Source organism: Panthera leo, chromosome A1 (assembly GCF_018350215.1).
Source record: "Panthera leo isolate Ple1 chromosome A1, P.leo_Ple1_pat1.1, whole genome shotgun sequence".
NCBI lineage: Eukaryota > Metazoa > Chordata > Mammalia > Carnivora > Felidae > Panthera > Panthera leo.
Window position 1 is genome coordinate 189,982,293 of NC_056679.1, and position 12,576 is coordinate 189,994,868.

The window sequence follows — 12,576 nt, forward strand, 5'->3', positions numbered from 1 at the left end:
GGAATGGGACTGTACTTGACAACAGAGCCTTTATTTAACAAGGTCGTTTAGGTAAAATGAGGTCACATGAATGCATCCTAATGCAATATGCCTGGCGTCCTGCTAAGAAGAGGAAATCAGGACCCAAACACACCCGGAGGGAAGACCATGTGAAGACCAAGGGAGAAGTTGGCATCTAAAAGCCAAGGAGAGAGGCTTAGAAGAAACCAGCCCTGCTCTGTGCTGATGGTGCATAAACTGCTTGCGATTCTCTCTCCCTCTCTCTCTGCCCCTTCCCCCCAAAGATAAACTTTAAAAAAAAAATTAAAAAAAGAAGAAACCGACTCTGATGTTACCTTGCTCATGGATTTCTAGCCTCCAGAACTGTGAGAAAGTAAATCTCTGTTGTTTAAGCCACGTGGTCTGTGGTGTTTTGTTATGGCGGCCCTAGCAAATGAATACACTCCTCTGCCCTATTCTCTCCCATCGTGAAAATGCTTCCCCTTTCCATCTGAAACCCTTCAGTACTTTGGCAGGTCCCTGCTTCACAAATTGTGAAGTCAGTGGTCCTTCTCTTGTGGGAGTCTTTTGTTTTTTGAGTTTATTTATTTATTGACAGAGAGAGTGCAAATAGGGTAGGGGCATAGAGAAAGAGGGAGAAAGAGAATCCCAAGCAAGCTCAGCACTATCAGCACAGAGCCCGATGTGGGACTCGAACTCACAAACTGTGAGATCATGACCTGAGCTGAGACCAAGAGTCTGTCGCCTGAGTCACCCACGCACACCTCCTGTGGGAGTTTTTGGTGCTTGTTGTTTTGTTTGCATCTAACACAGACTTCCATGTTCTTAGCCCAGTAGTTTTCAAGGTATGTTCCATGAGAGGATCATTCGTGTTGCAGAGAAAGGGGTTTCCGAAGTCATGGTCACTGCGTGATGTGGTGTTATTCCAGGCTGATTAGGCTGCAGGACTCAGAGCATTGCAGATCTTCGAGAAGGGAAACAGCATGAGCTGTTCCCCACGTCCATGTGACCACAGAACCCTCTTACCACTGAGCATCTTTCAGGACTAATACCAACCGTGCCCCAACTACACCAGCTCAAATGTACAACCTCTAATGATGAGAATCCTTGGAAGTGGCAACACATGGCTGAGAAAGTCTTCAAGTTTGTGAAGTAGGCCCCTCAATGTAGGCCACTGGGACATTACCTGAAATCAGGATATTAGACCTGGAAAGGACCTCAGATCGTTTTGTCCAATTTGAAGATAAGGAAATGGAGGCCCTGAGAGATTAGAGGGTTACCCCAGGCCACAGGCGAGGGGGGAGTCACCAATGACCTAGGACTCGTCTTTGTGAGTGGCCTTTGGGAAAGCTGCTGCTGTGAAAAACATGAGACTCCACACACTGGTGTCAGTTTTCACACACAACTTTGTAGTGTTCTTCTGGTGTCATCCTTTCTGAGGAGTGTGAGAGGTACCTTCAGCCTGGTAACTCCCTTGCCACCATGCCGGGCCTCCTCCTGATCCCAGGCTCTGCTCAATCTCCCTCACCCAAAGCCCTGAAAAGTCCAGTGGCCTGAAGTCTAGTTTTGGGGTCGGGACTGGTTGACCAGTCCATTAGCATGACAGCAAAAGCTCAGGCTTTGAAGCTGGGTTCAAATCAGAGTGGTCACTTAGCAACGGTGTGAAAGTGAACACACTGCACAGCCTGTCTGTCCAAGGTGGGATACAGCACATAAAGTGACTGTGGCTGATTCAAAGGAATGGAAGAATAGGACTTAGCATGCTGCCTGCACACATTAGTTCCCATCCTTCCTCTTAAAATAGAGATCACTCAGTGAGAGCATGGAATTCTGAAGAGCAGCAACTATTGCCAGTATCTTATCTAGCATAAACCAATTTGTAAAGGTAATGCCTCCAGCGAGAAAGCAAAGCCAGCCATTAGTTTAGGGCACAATGACCAGCTATACCTTTATCACCTTCCATTCTCTTTCAGACTGTTTCCTCAGTCATCGGTGTTCATGTGGCCTTCCACAGATCAAGGAGCCCTGGAACAGGACCAGGAATCAAGACCGAGATGCTGGTTTGGAAGCAGTTTTAATGGAGATGTAGAGATGGAAATGTTTATCAACTCAACACAGGTACCCCAAAATACAAAGCAAAATATCATCTTCAGCTGCATAGCAAATATGATTTAAGAATTTAACATCATGATTTGATCACAAGCGTAAATATAAGTCACCATAAATAAATGTAAATTCATTGTACAAAAATTCCCAACAACTCTTAATACAAATATGGTACATTTGACAGTTTTTGAAACAATTTTTTTAAACTTTTTAAAACCTAAGATTTTTTTTTCCTGCTTCTTAGACACACAAAAAAATCAAATCAAAAGGAGGCAGTAATACCAGGGAGGAAAGAATGTTAAAGCTGTTTGGTATTCATAAATAAATGTTGCTGGCGAGCCAGGGAAATGAAATGTCTTTCATTTAGGTGAAGACCTCAATTTACCAGGATCAAGTCTCTTGAGGATAATAGGATTCTACCCAAGGGGTCAAATTCAGGGTTACAGATGCAGAATTGGAAGGACAGGTTATTGAAATAGCAGTCTCCTCAAATGGATGACCCAAATCTCCACAAAGGCAATGATCATGGATTTGGAATAATCTCTAGGACTTAATAGCCAGTCACCTATCTGAAAGAGCCACTGTCCCCGGACAGGACTGAAGATTCTCTGCAGCTTAGAGATTTTTTTTTGGTGCGTTCTGAAGGTGTGTTCCCCATGTAGTTCTATCATGTGGTGTGTGTAGCCTCTCCCTTTTGCCTTTGGCGCATCTATGGTCACCAAGAAGAAAAAAATTAAAAAATCAGAATAGGAAGTCGCATCTAAGGATGAGAGGATCTGCCGGTCCACCCTGAATCACTTTCCTACCCTACAGATATTTTCTTTCATGGCTCAGAAGGAGCTCAAAGCCCAAGTTAGTGGTGGAAAGACCCTCTACAGCATTGGTCCTCAGGTTTCCTTGTGCAACAGTACAACAAAGAGGGCTTGTGGATAGTGCAGATTTCCCTTACTCTGGTTAATTGGTTTGAGGTACGGCCCAGGAATCTGCATCCAATGTGCTAATCTCAGGACATGTTGATATAGGCCTTTGGACCACATTTGATGAGCCCTTCTTTCCTCCCTGGTGGGCACAGTGTATCACACAACCTCTTGCTATGGACTGTTTTGCTCTTTCCATGGGGTTAAAATGGGCCATCTGTTAATGGTAACCATTTCCATTCATCCACCCTAAGGGAGGGGATCATTATTGTTCTATTTTTCTCACTTTTCTTTTCCTCCCTGGGTTGGGGATGAGATATCAAATGTCTCACTTTTATTTTCTTACAAGCTCAGGGTCCCAGGCTTCTTTGAGCAAGAGGTGCTCTGTAATGAGACATTCATTCCGAAAGCCTTCCATCCTTCTAACCAGTCTCCCTATGCTCACTGGGAGATTCTGCAGACTTTTGGTTGAGTCTGAGAAATGCACATAGATATGCCCCTGTGCGATATGCCCCAGGCCTCAAAATCCAAGTTAAAGAGAACTAAGGATGTTGAGAGTAAAAGATAAAATGTCCTAGGAATCTTTCAGCTTCTAGGACAATGGAAGTACTGATTCAGTAGAACAGGACTCCTTTTCTGGGAGTGCATCCTGGTATTAAAAGCTCATTGACAAGTGTTATTTATATTCCTCACCTCCCTGACTCCAATATGTTTTGGGCTTCTGTTGAAATAACCCCTTAATATTTTCTTTCTCGTGGGAGTGTTGATGAAAGAGTCTGTGCAGAGAAGCTGTCCCTAATTTGGTCACTGGCTAATGCGGTGGGCAGTGCATGACTGACTTGTTCCATGCTGCATCCCCAGTGTCCACTGCCCTGTGCAGCTTGGTGCTCACAGTATTTGCTTGATGAATAAAGGAACCGCCTCCTCACCAAGCTGAGATGGTCTAATGGCTTTCTGTTTGGGGCTATAGAATTCCTGGCTGTGTTAATAAATACTGTTTCTGCACAACAAGCCTGACCATCTTCCTACCATAACTTCACTAAGTAAGATACGATTATGAATGCACTTCTGAGTTCTCTCTAGGAGCACCCTGAGAGGGGAGTGGGGTTTGGGGAGTCCAGGGACATCCAGGGCCACCACCATCTATCATGGTGTCAGTACCAGGAACCTCGTCTTCTGTTTCTCATGGCTCTCAGTGTCTGGTCCATGACTGCTGTGGGTGCTAGAATCCTTGGCACCCAGAGCAGGTGGAGATGTCACCTCGGAAAATGCGGGGAGGGAGCCAGAGGAGGAGAGGGAGTCGGTACGTGGACATACTCCTGTCAGCTCAGACTGGTATCTCGGGGTACGGCCATGCTCTTTTCTCCAGCTCTGAGACTTCACTTCTGAGGTCACGTGTGGGCACTGGGTAGGAGGTCACCATTTGGGAGGAGGTCTTGAGAAGCAACCATGGATGTGGGGTGGGGCTGTGAGATGGAGAAGGGGTGAGACTAGGGCTCTTAATACAGCTGAGGGGAAAAAAGAAAAGAAAAAGCACATACTGCCCTGTTTCTTTTGATTTTTTTTTTTTTTCATTTACGCTATGGAGAAACCACCATGGAGATGTCATGGGAGAGCATGCACAGGCCCAGCCCTTGGGAGGTGTAGATGTGTTTGGGGAGGTTCTTGTTTGTGTCCAGGCCTATCCCATATGCTGTCCAGGAGGACCCTGTTGCAGGCTGGCCATGGCTTTCTCTCTCCTGCTTCTTCTCCTCCAGGTCGAGGGTCTGCAGGACCTTCCGCCTAGCAGGTGGTGGCCAAGGACTGGTGGATGGGTGGCTGGAAGCAACGTACGTGCTCTACGGTGGAGCTGTCCGTCTCCACGGACTTCATGTACTTGTTCAGGATGGCAAAAACCTCATTGTTCAAGATCTGGTACTTCCTAATTCTGTCTGCCATCTTCTTCAGTGGCTGCAGAAGGACAGGGATGTGCAGGTTAGGGGCAGGAGGAAGGGACAGAGGGGAAAAAAAAGGAAGAGCAAGAGAAGAGTTCAGTGAAGTTGGGCTTCAGGGTCTTGATGCTTCAATGATCACGTCACTCTCTTGCTTAAGGGCCTTGTATGGGTTTCCAGAACTTAGCAATCAAATCTTAACTTGGCCATAAAACCCTTTGTGAGTTTTGAAACTTACTACAAAGCTAGAGTCATCAAAATAGTATGGCACTGGAATGAAGACAGATACACAGATCAATGGAATAGACAGCCAAGAAATAAACTCCTCCATATATGGTCAAAGGATTTTTAACAAGGGTGCAAAAAAACATTCAATGGAGACAGTATGGTGTTTTCAATAAATGGTGCTGGGAAAACTGGATATTCACATGTAAAGAATGAAGCTGGATCCTTACCTTACACAACATAAAAACAAAAACCAAAAACAAACGTTGAAATGGTTTAAAGACCTAAACATAGGAGCTGAAACTATAAAACTCAGAAGAAAACATGGAGGAAAAGCTTCATGAAACTGAGTTTGGCAATTATTTCTTCAATGTGACACCAAAAGCACAAGTAATAAAAGAAAACATAGGGGTGCTTGGGTGGCTCAGTTGGTTAAGCGTCCGACTTCGGCTCAGGTCATGATCTCACGGACCGTGAGTTCGAGCCCCACGTTGGGCTCTGTGCTGATAGCTCAGAGTCTGGAGCCTGCTTCAGATTCTGTGTCTCCCTCTCTCTCTGACCCTCCCCCATTCATGCTCTGTCTCTCTCTGTCTCAAAAATAAATAAACATTAAAAAAAATTTAAAAAAAAAGAAAACATAAACTGAACTACATCAAAATTAAAAACTTGTTTGCATCAAAGGACACTGTTAGCAGAGTGAACAGGCAACCCATGGAATGGGAGAAAGTATCTGCAACTCAGTATCTGATAAGGGACTAATATTCAGAATATATAAATATATCCAGAATATATAAACATATCCAGAATATATATCCAGAACATATAAATATACATAATATCCAGAATATATAAATATAAATGTATATATATACACAACAAAAAACAATCCAATTAAAAAGTGAGCCAAAGGGGCACCTGGGTGGCTCAGTCAGTTGAGCGTCTGACTCTTGATTTTGGCTCAGGTCGTGATCCCAGGGTCATGGGATCGAGCCCCTGTGTTGGGCTCTATGTTGAGCATGGAGTCTGCTTAAGATTCTCTCTCTCTCTCTCTCTCTCTCTCTCTCTCTCTCTCTCTCTTTCTCCCCCTCTCTCTGCCACTCTCTCCCACTTGCATGCATGCTCTCTCTGTAAAAATAAAATACATCTTAAAAAAAAAAGTGAGCAAAGGACTTGAATAGCCATTTCTCCAAAGAGGATAAACAAACAGGTGATAAGCACATGAAAAGATTCTCAACATTACCAGTCATTAGGAAATGGGAATCAAAACCAGAATGAGATACCCCTCCACATCCATTATGATGGCTATTACCAAAAACCCCAGAGAATAACAAAGGCTAGGAAGGATGGGGGAAAACTGGAACTTGTGCATTGCTGGTGGGAATGTAAAATGGTGCAGCCACTACTGAAAATGGTATGGCAGTTCCTCAAACATTAAAAATAGAATTAGCGGGATGCCTGGGTGGCTCAGTTGGTCAAGTGTCCAACTTTTGATTTTGGCTCAGGTCATGAGCTCACAGTTCGTGGGACTGAGCCCCACACTGGGCTCTGTGCTGACAGTGTGGAGCCTGATTGGGATTCTCTCTTTCCCTCTCTCTCTGCCCCCAAGCTCCGGCCCATGCTCTCTCTCTCTCAAAATAAATAAACTTAAAAAAAAAATGGAGTTAGCATATGACCCAGCAATTCCACTTCCTAGGTATATACAAAAGAAATGAAAGCAGGAACCTGAACAGATATCTGTGCACTCATGACCACAGCAGCATGTTCACAATAGCCAAAAAGTGGAAGCAACTCAAGGGTTCATCAGTGATGAATGGATAAACAAAATGTGGTATATGCACACACTAGAATATTATTCAGCCTTAAAAATGAAGAAAATTCTGATACGAGCTACAACGTGGTAAACCGGGAGCACATGCAATAATCCAGTCACAAAAGGACAAATACTGTATGATTCCTCCTATGTGAGTCCCTGGCGTAGTCAGATCCTAGAGACAGAAGGTGGAAAGGTGGTTACCAGAGTCTTGGGGGAGGAGAGACTAGGGAGTTAGAGTTCAATGGGAACAGTGCTTCAGTTTGGGAAGCTGAAAAAGTTCTGGAGATGGAAGGTGGTAACGGCTGCGTGACAGAGTGAGCGTACCTAATGCCACAGCACCACACATTTAGAGAACGTTAAGATGGCAACTTTGATGTTTTATGTATGTTCTACCACAGTGGCAAAAAACAAACACAAATAAAACAAACACCCTTTATGAGGTAGCTCCTGCTTCCTTCTCCTTTCAGCTAGTCCTAGAGACCCACGCTCTGTTCCAGCCACACATCTTCATGTCTCTGTGCATTTGCTATGGCTGTTCCCTCTGCCTGGAACATCCTCCCCACGCTGCACCCCATTTTTTGCCTGGTTATTGGCTGCTGGTCATTCTGGACTCAGCTCAAGTGCTGTCTCCATGAGACGCCTTCTCTGGACACCCCTCCCCACCTGTCCCCTCAGCCCAATTTAGACAGCCCTTGTCAGTGCGCCCCAGCGGCCCCGCTCACTCTACGGCCGCGTTTCTCCCATCCCCGTGCCTGTACAACTTCCGTGTTCAGTGAGAGTTTGTGTGGATGAGGCACCGGTATCAGCAGTCTGACTGGCACAGGGAAGGGGTAATTCAGGTCTGGAGCCCGGCCCAGCCCTGCGGGGTGACCTGATTCATCCCAGCAGGTTATGAGCAAGTGACTCATGGCTTCCTATAAGAAGGTCCCCGGCCACTGAGCATCTTTGTACCTACCTGTGGTGTGGGGACTTGGCCTCCACAAGCAGCTCACCCTCCTTTTCAGATGAAAGCCTGCCTGTCAGGCCCAGCCCCGCCTCCCTGGCCCCAACCATGAGCTGCTTACCACATTCTTAATGACCTCATCCTTCCCGTCCTGCCTCTGTACTTTTAGCAGGTGGTAACAGAAGTCAAACAGGTCAAAGCGACGCTGCTGGCCCAGCAGGACGATGATGGAGCAGCCGGCCCAGTTCAGACCGTCACCAAAACACTGCCTGGGAGTGGGGAGAGGAAGCAGCTAGAGTCAGGGGCAGGGAAGGGCAGGGGGAGGGCTCTGGGGCCAGGAGTACAGACAGTGAGCAAGCCCGTCCCTGGGTCAATCCTCTTCATCTGTAAAGTGGGTACAAGGAAAGATGTGAGCATACGTTCACTTGTTCCAGGGACCGTGGTTACGTTATAAATCCTCCTAACCACAAAGAGGTGTCAGCCTATTAGCCACTGATGGAAAAATCACCTTTGCGGAAAACAAATTTGCAGGGAAAAAAATTCAACCAGTCCTTGAGATTTACGTGGCTGATTAGAATTCAGATGAGAATGTGTCTGACCTCTCTGTAAAGGAGCTACAGGAATGCTTGTGAGGCGAAGGACCATCTCAAACCAGGGGACCAAGTGGCCCACGCAGGCTCAGAGGGCAGGGATGGGGCACGGTGTGTGGACGAGCAGACACTATTGGTGTGGGGCGGGGGGGAGCTGTGAGTCCTCCTGGGCTGGTGAGGCTCAGCCTGCATGCCTCCTGCACGCAGCAGCATCTTGGGCGATTTTGGAGGCCGTGGGGTCGTCTCTCTGCTGTTTTCTTGTCCTCAAGCAGCAGCTGCAGCCTGATGGGCAGGTTTCCCTGCTTCTCCATCACCGTGGCTAAAGGGAAGGCCCAGCAGCTGCTCTGAAAACAGCTTTCCCGGCCCACTCCCAGCACCACTGCCTCCAGGATCCTCTGCCTCTCACTTGCTTGTTCTCCAGGAGGACAGGACTTGTCTTCTTCACCACTCTGTTCTTGGTGTGTGTAGCTGGGTGAGGGAAGGAAGAACTGGAATCTGCTTCTGTCTTCTCTGGGGGTAGGACTGGGTTACTCTAGAAGGCTTCCTGGTTTTCAGGAGTGTAGGCCTCATGAGGCAGGACTGTGTGAGCAAGTTAGGGCATGAACCTCAGCTGGGGAGGCCTTGCTCTCTTTTCTATGAATCCTGGAATTTTGTGAGGGGTGAGGTGGACACTGGGCTTCTCAGTGACAAAGCCTCAGCAGGGCTCCCTCCTGCCCACATGATCAGGGCAGCTTCCGGTCTTGGAAAAACCAGGCCCTGAGGGGTCCTCGACCCCAGGGCACATGCTCACGCACACACTCCTCTGCCTCCAACCACTTGTTGCTCTTCCTGGAATGTCCTCTCCTCCCCTCTAAGGTTTGAATCCCAGGCAATGTTCAAGGCTCAGATCTACTGTGTGATTTACATTCCAAAAACTCACTCCGCTCTCTTCTCAGGCACCTGTCACCCTTCCTGCCCTTCCTGCCAAGCAACCTCATTCAATGTGCCTTATGTCTATGCATGTTGTCTCTGCTCAGCCCTGTAAACCCCATAAGGCCAGGAACCAGCTACTTTTGCTCAGTACTGGTGTCTGTCCAGCACCTGGCACATCTATGTATTCAGCGAGCAGCTATTGGACAATCTGCCCCTGCCCACCTTTCTGGGTGAGCTCTGGTAGCCTGGTGACTCTTGGTCGGGGGAGACACACACGTCGGGCGGTGACCCAGCCTTCCCGGAGGGTACTCACTCGGCTGTGAACTCGTTAGTCCCCACAGGGATGCAGTAGACGAACTGCATGGCACTCCAGAGCCGGTGGAACTCTACACACTCATCAACGTGCATGACGCCATTGGTGGGCGGTGGGCCCCGCCAGATGGGGTCCTGTAGGTAGCTCCGGATGCGCGTCAGGATGACCTCAAACATGGACAGGCCGCAGCACAACCGCTCCTTGGTCAGCAGGTCGCCCTCCCGGGCGATGGCGATTTGCTGGGAACAGAAGAGTGCATAAACCTTCTAGCCTTACCTCGGACCCTGTCTTCCACCTCTCATGGGGGATTCCCAAATCCTACAGCTGGCTGTACCTGGGATTCATTTACCCACAGCAGGGCACTAACTTTGTAAACCTTAGTGCAATAGTAGGGGGTCTTGTGGCAAGACTTACTTGTGGTAAGTAAAATCTAGGAGCCATCAAAGAGGAAGAGTCCATTAAAAAAATCCAGGTCTATCACATCATGGAATGTCACGCATCCACTGCAAAGACTGAGATGAAACTACTACCAGTTCACACTCACTGAGTGTGTGTGCAACACGTCAGGCCTGTTCTAAGCTACTTATACCTCACATCAACCCCATGAAAGAGGGAACAATCCCATGAAACACTGACACTGTTATCCCCGTTGTACAGATGAAGAAACTGATGTTCAGAGAGGCAGCCAGTGAGCGGTAAAAGCTTGGATTTGAACCCTAGTCTAGATCTATGGCTTAAATTATTACGTGAATACACAGCAAGTTTCAAAAAAGGATGTATACTATAATCCTATTAAACACATCAACAACATACAATCCCATAGACAAACAAAACTATATGTGGGGTGTGTGTGTGTGTGTGTGTGTGTGTGTATAAAATAGTTTAGAAGGAAATGTCAACTGTGGGAGCAGATAGGCTTGGCAAAGCACACAGGATTTTCACTTTTTACTTTAAATACTTCTGTACAGTTGAATGTTCTACAAAAAGCATATGTTACTCTTTAAACATTTGCCACTGATTTTACAGGATCATCTCCTATTAGAAATCCTCTAACCATTGTAAACTATCTCTATTAATAATTTAAACTGGCTTCACATGTAGGTCCTCGTTACTGCATCTCTAATAATCAGCCGGCTAGACAAGCACATCAAAACACATTACTGTCTGCATTATGAGTAAAAATGTCTAGGGGTAGAGATCTCAAAACCATCTGCAAATGGTAGATAGACATTAACATTTAAGGTCAAAGTAAGGTCTCCAAATCTTGGGACAAGGCTAAAGAGTACTGGTCTCTGAGATGGAGAGGTCCACATGGCACTGACGGGGTCAGCTCTCCAGAAGGAAGTCTCCCCAGAGAGCTCATGTGACAGAGTGCCTGGAAGGGGCCTACCTGACTTCTCCCTTTAAGCTATCACGCTGGAGCCCCTAGAAGGAGAGCAATCTCTAAATTAATCCACAGAAGGAAATAAATCAGGAAACACAATGCTGGAGCCCATTAGGAAAATGGGCTATGGGCTTAGTTGTCATGACAACTATAAACTGAAAGAAGTCTAGCACAAAAAAAAAACAACGTAAATTGGGGAAGACAAATTTGTGTTTCAAACATGAAGGAGAGGGAGCCCTGATTCAGGCTGACTCATATTGATTCTATAGGCAGAGAAAGCTCCTGAGCAGAGAAGAGACCATTTAATTTGTCACAGTTGGCTAGAAGTGTCTTCAAAAGAATCCTGAACCTGGTGTTTCATTCTGTTCTTACCAGGCAACGTTCTAGACTGGTATTTGGACCCTGAAAGGGCTCTCCACTCAGAAATAGAGGGCCTGGTACAGGGAAGGTGCTCAGTAAATAAATAAAGGACCCATATTTGTTCTCAAGTCATGGATATTCCTCTTCATCAGTTAACACAGAGAATTCTGGTTCACTAATTAATCTCCTGGGCGTCTAGGTAGTCTGAATCAATCCCCAGGGCCCGACAATCGTGTTGGGGAAAAATCAGCAATGGGTTTATAAATCTGTAGACAGACTTTGAACTCTGGTGACCTCCCCGCTACAACCAACCAAAGGGCCCGAGACTGAAATGGTTTAGGGGCTTTGTCCCTTTGCCTTGGAGAAGCGTTTACCCTTTCAGTTTCTCCTGGGAGGGAGCTGTAAAAGTAACACACAGTCACTTGGATAAATACGGAAAAACATTTTCAAAACATTATAAGAAAATAAAAATCTCCCATGAACCCCATTACCTAGAAATGTGTAACACATCACGTCTAAGAAATGAGGTTTCCTAGAGCATGGATATATGATTTGTGTTTATGTATGTGAGTGTGTGTATGCATCTATATTTAACAGAATTTGTTTATCTTGCTTTTTTTCTCTTCAGATAGCAGCAATCTAAGAAAACTATTTCCTTCAATATTTTCAGTACTCTAATTTTTAATGGTTACATAAAATGGCCATTGATACATCATCATTTATCGAGTCTTCTACACTTTTTTTATTTTTATATTTTTTATGCTTATTTATTTTTGAGAGAGAGAGAGAGAGAGAGAGAGAGAGCGCGAGCATGATCAAGGGACGGGCAGAGAGAGGGAGACACAGAATCGGAAGCAAGCTCCAGGCTCGGAGCTGTCAGCACAGAGCCTGACACGGGGCTTGAACTCACGAACTGTGAGATCATGACCTGAGCCAAAGTCGGAACACTTAACCGATTGAGCCACCCAGGTGCCCCTTGAGTCTTCTACTCTGATTATTTTAAAGTGTTTACAAATTTTCATTATTGCAGACAATTCTTAAGCAACTGTCCTCCTATGTAATACTTTTTAAGCTTATCTCTG

The 12,576-nt window shown here is 46.1% G+C and overlaps 1 protein-coding gene across 6 annotated transcripts in view; it reads right to left on the reverse strand.

Annotated features, from left to right (window-relative positions):
- Positions 1 to 2,057: 2,057 nt before the first annotated feature.
- The window catches only part of CYFIP2 (cytoplasmic FMR1 interacting protein 2), a 128,904-nt gene continuing 118,385 nt past the window's right edge, over positions 2,058 to 12,576 (reverse strand). For all 6 annotated transcript variants that reach the window (XM_042948350.1, XM_042948343.1, XM_042948358.1 and 3 more), the window contains 3 exons: positions 9,751 to 9,989; positions 8,057 to 8,204; positions 2,058 to 4,973 (listed from right to left, as the gene is read on the reverse strand). In XM_042948350.1, the coding sequence (XP_042804284.1) occupies positions 4,806 to 4,973; positions 8,057 to 8,204; positions 9,751 to 9,989 (555 nt within the window). In that variant the 3' untranslated portion in view covers positions 2,058 to 4,805. The remainder of the gene's footprint in view (positions 4,974 to 8,056; positions 8,205 to 9,750; positions 9,990 to 12,576) is intronic.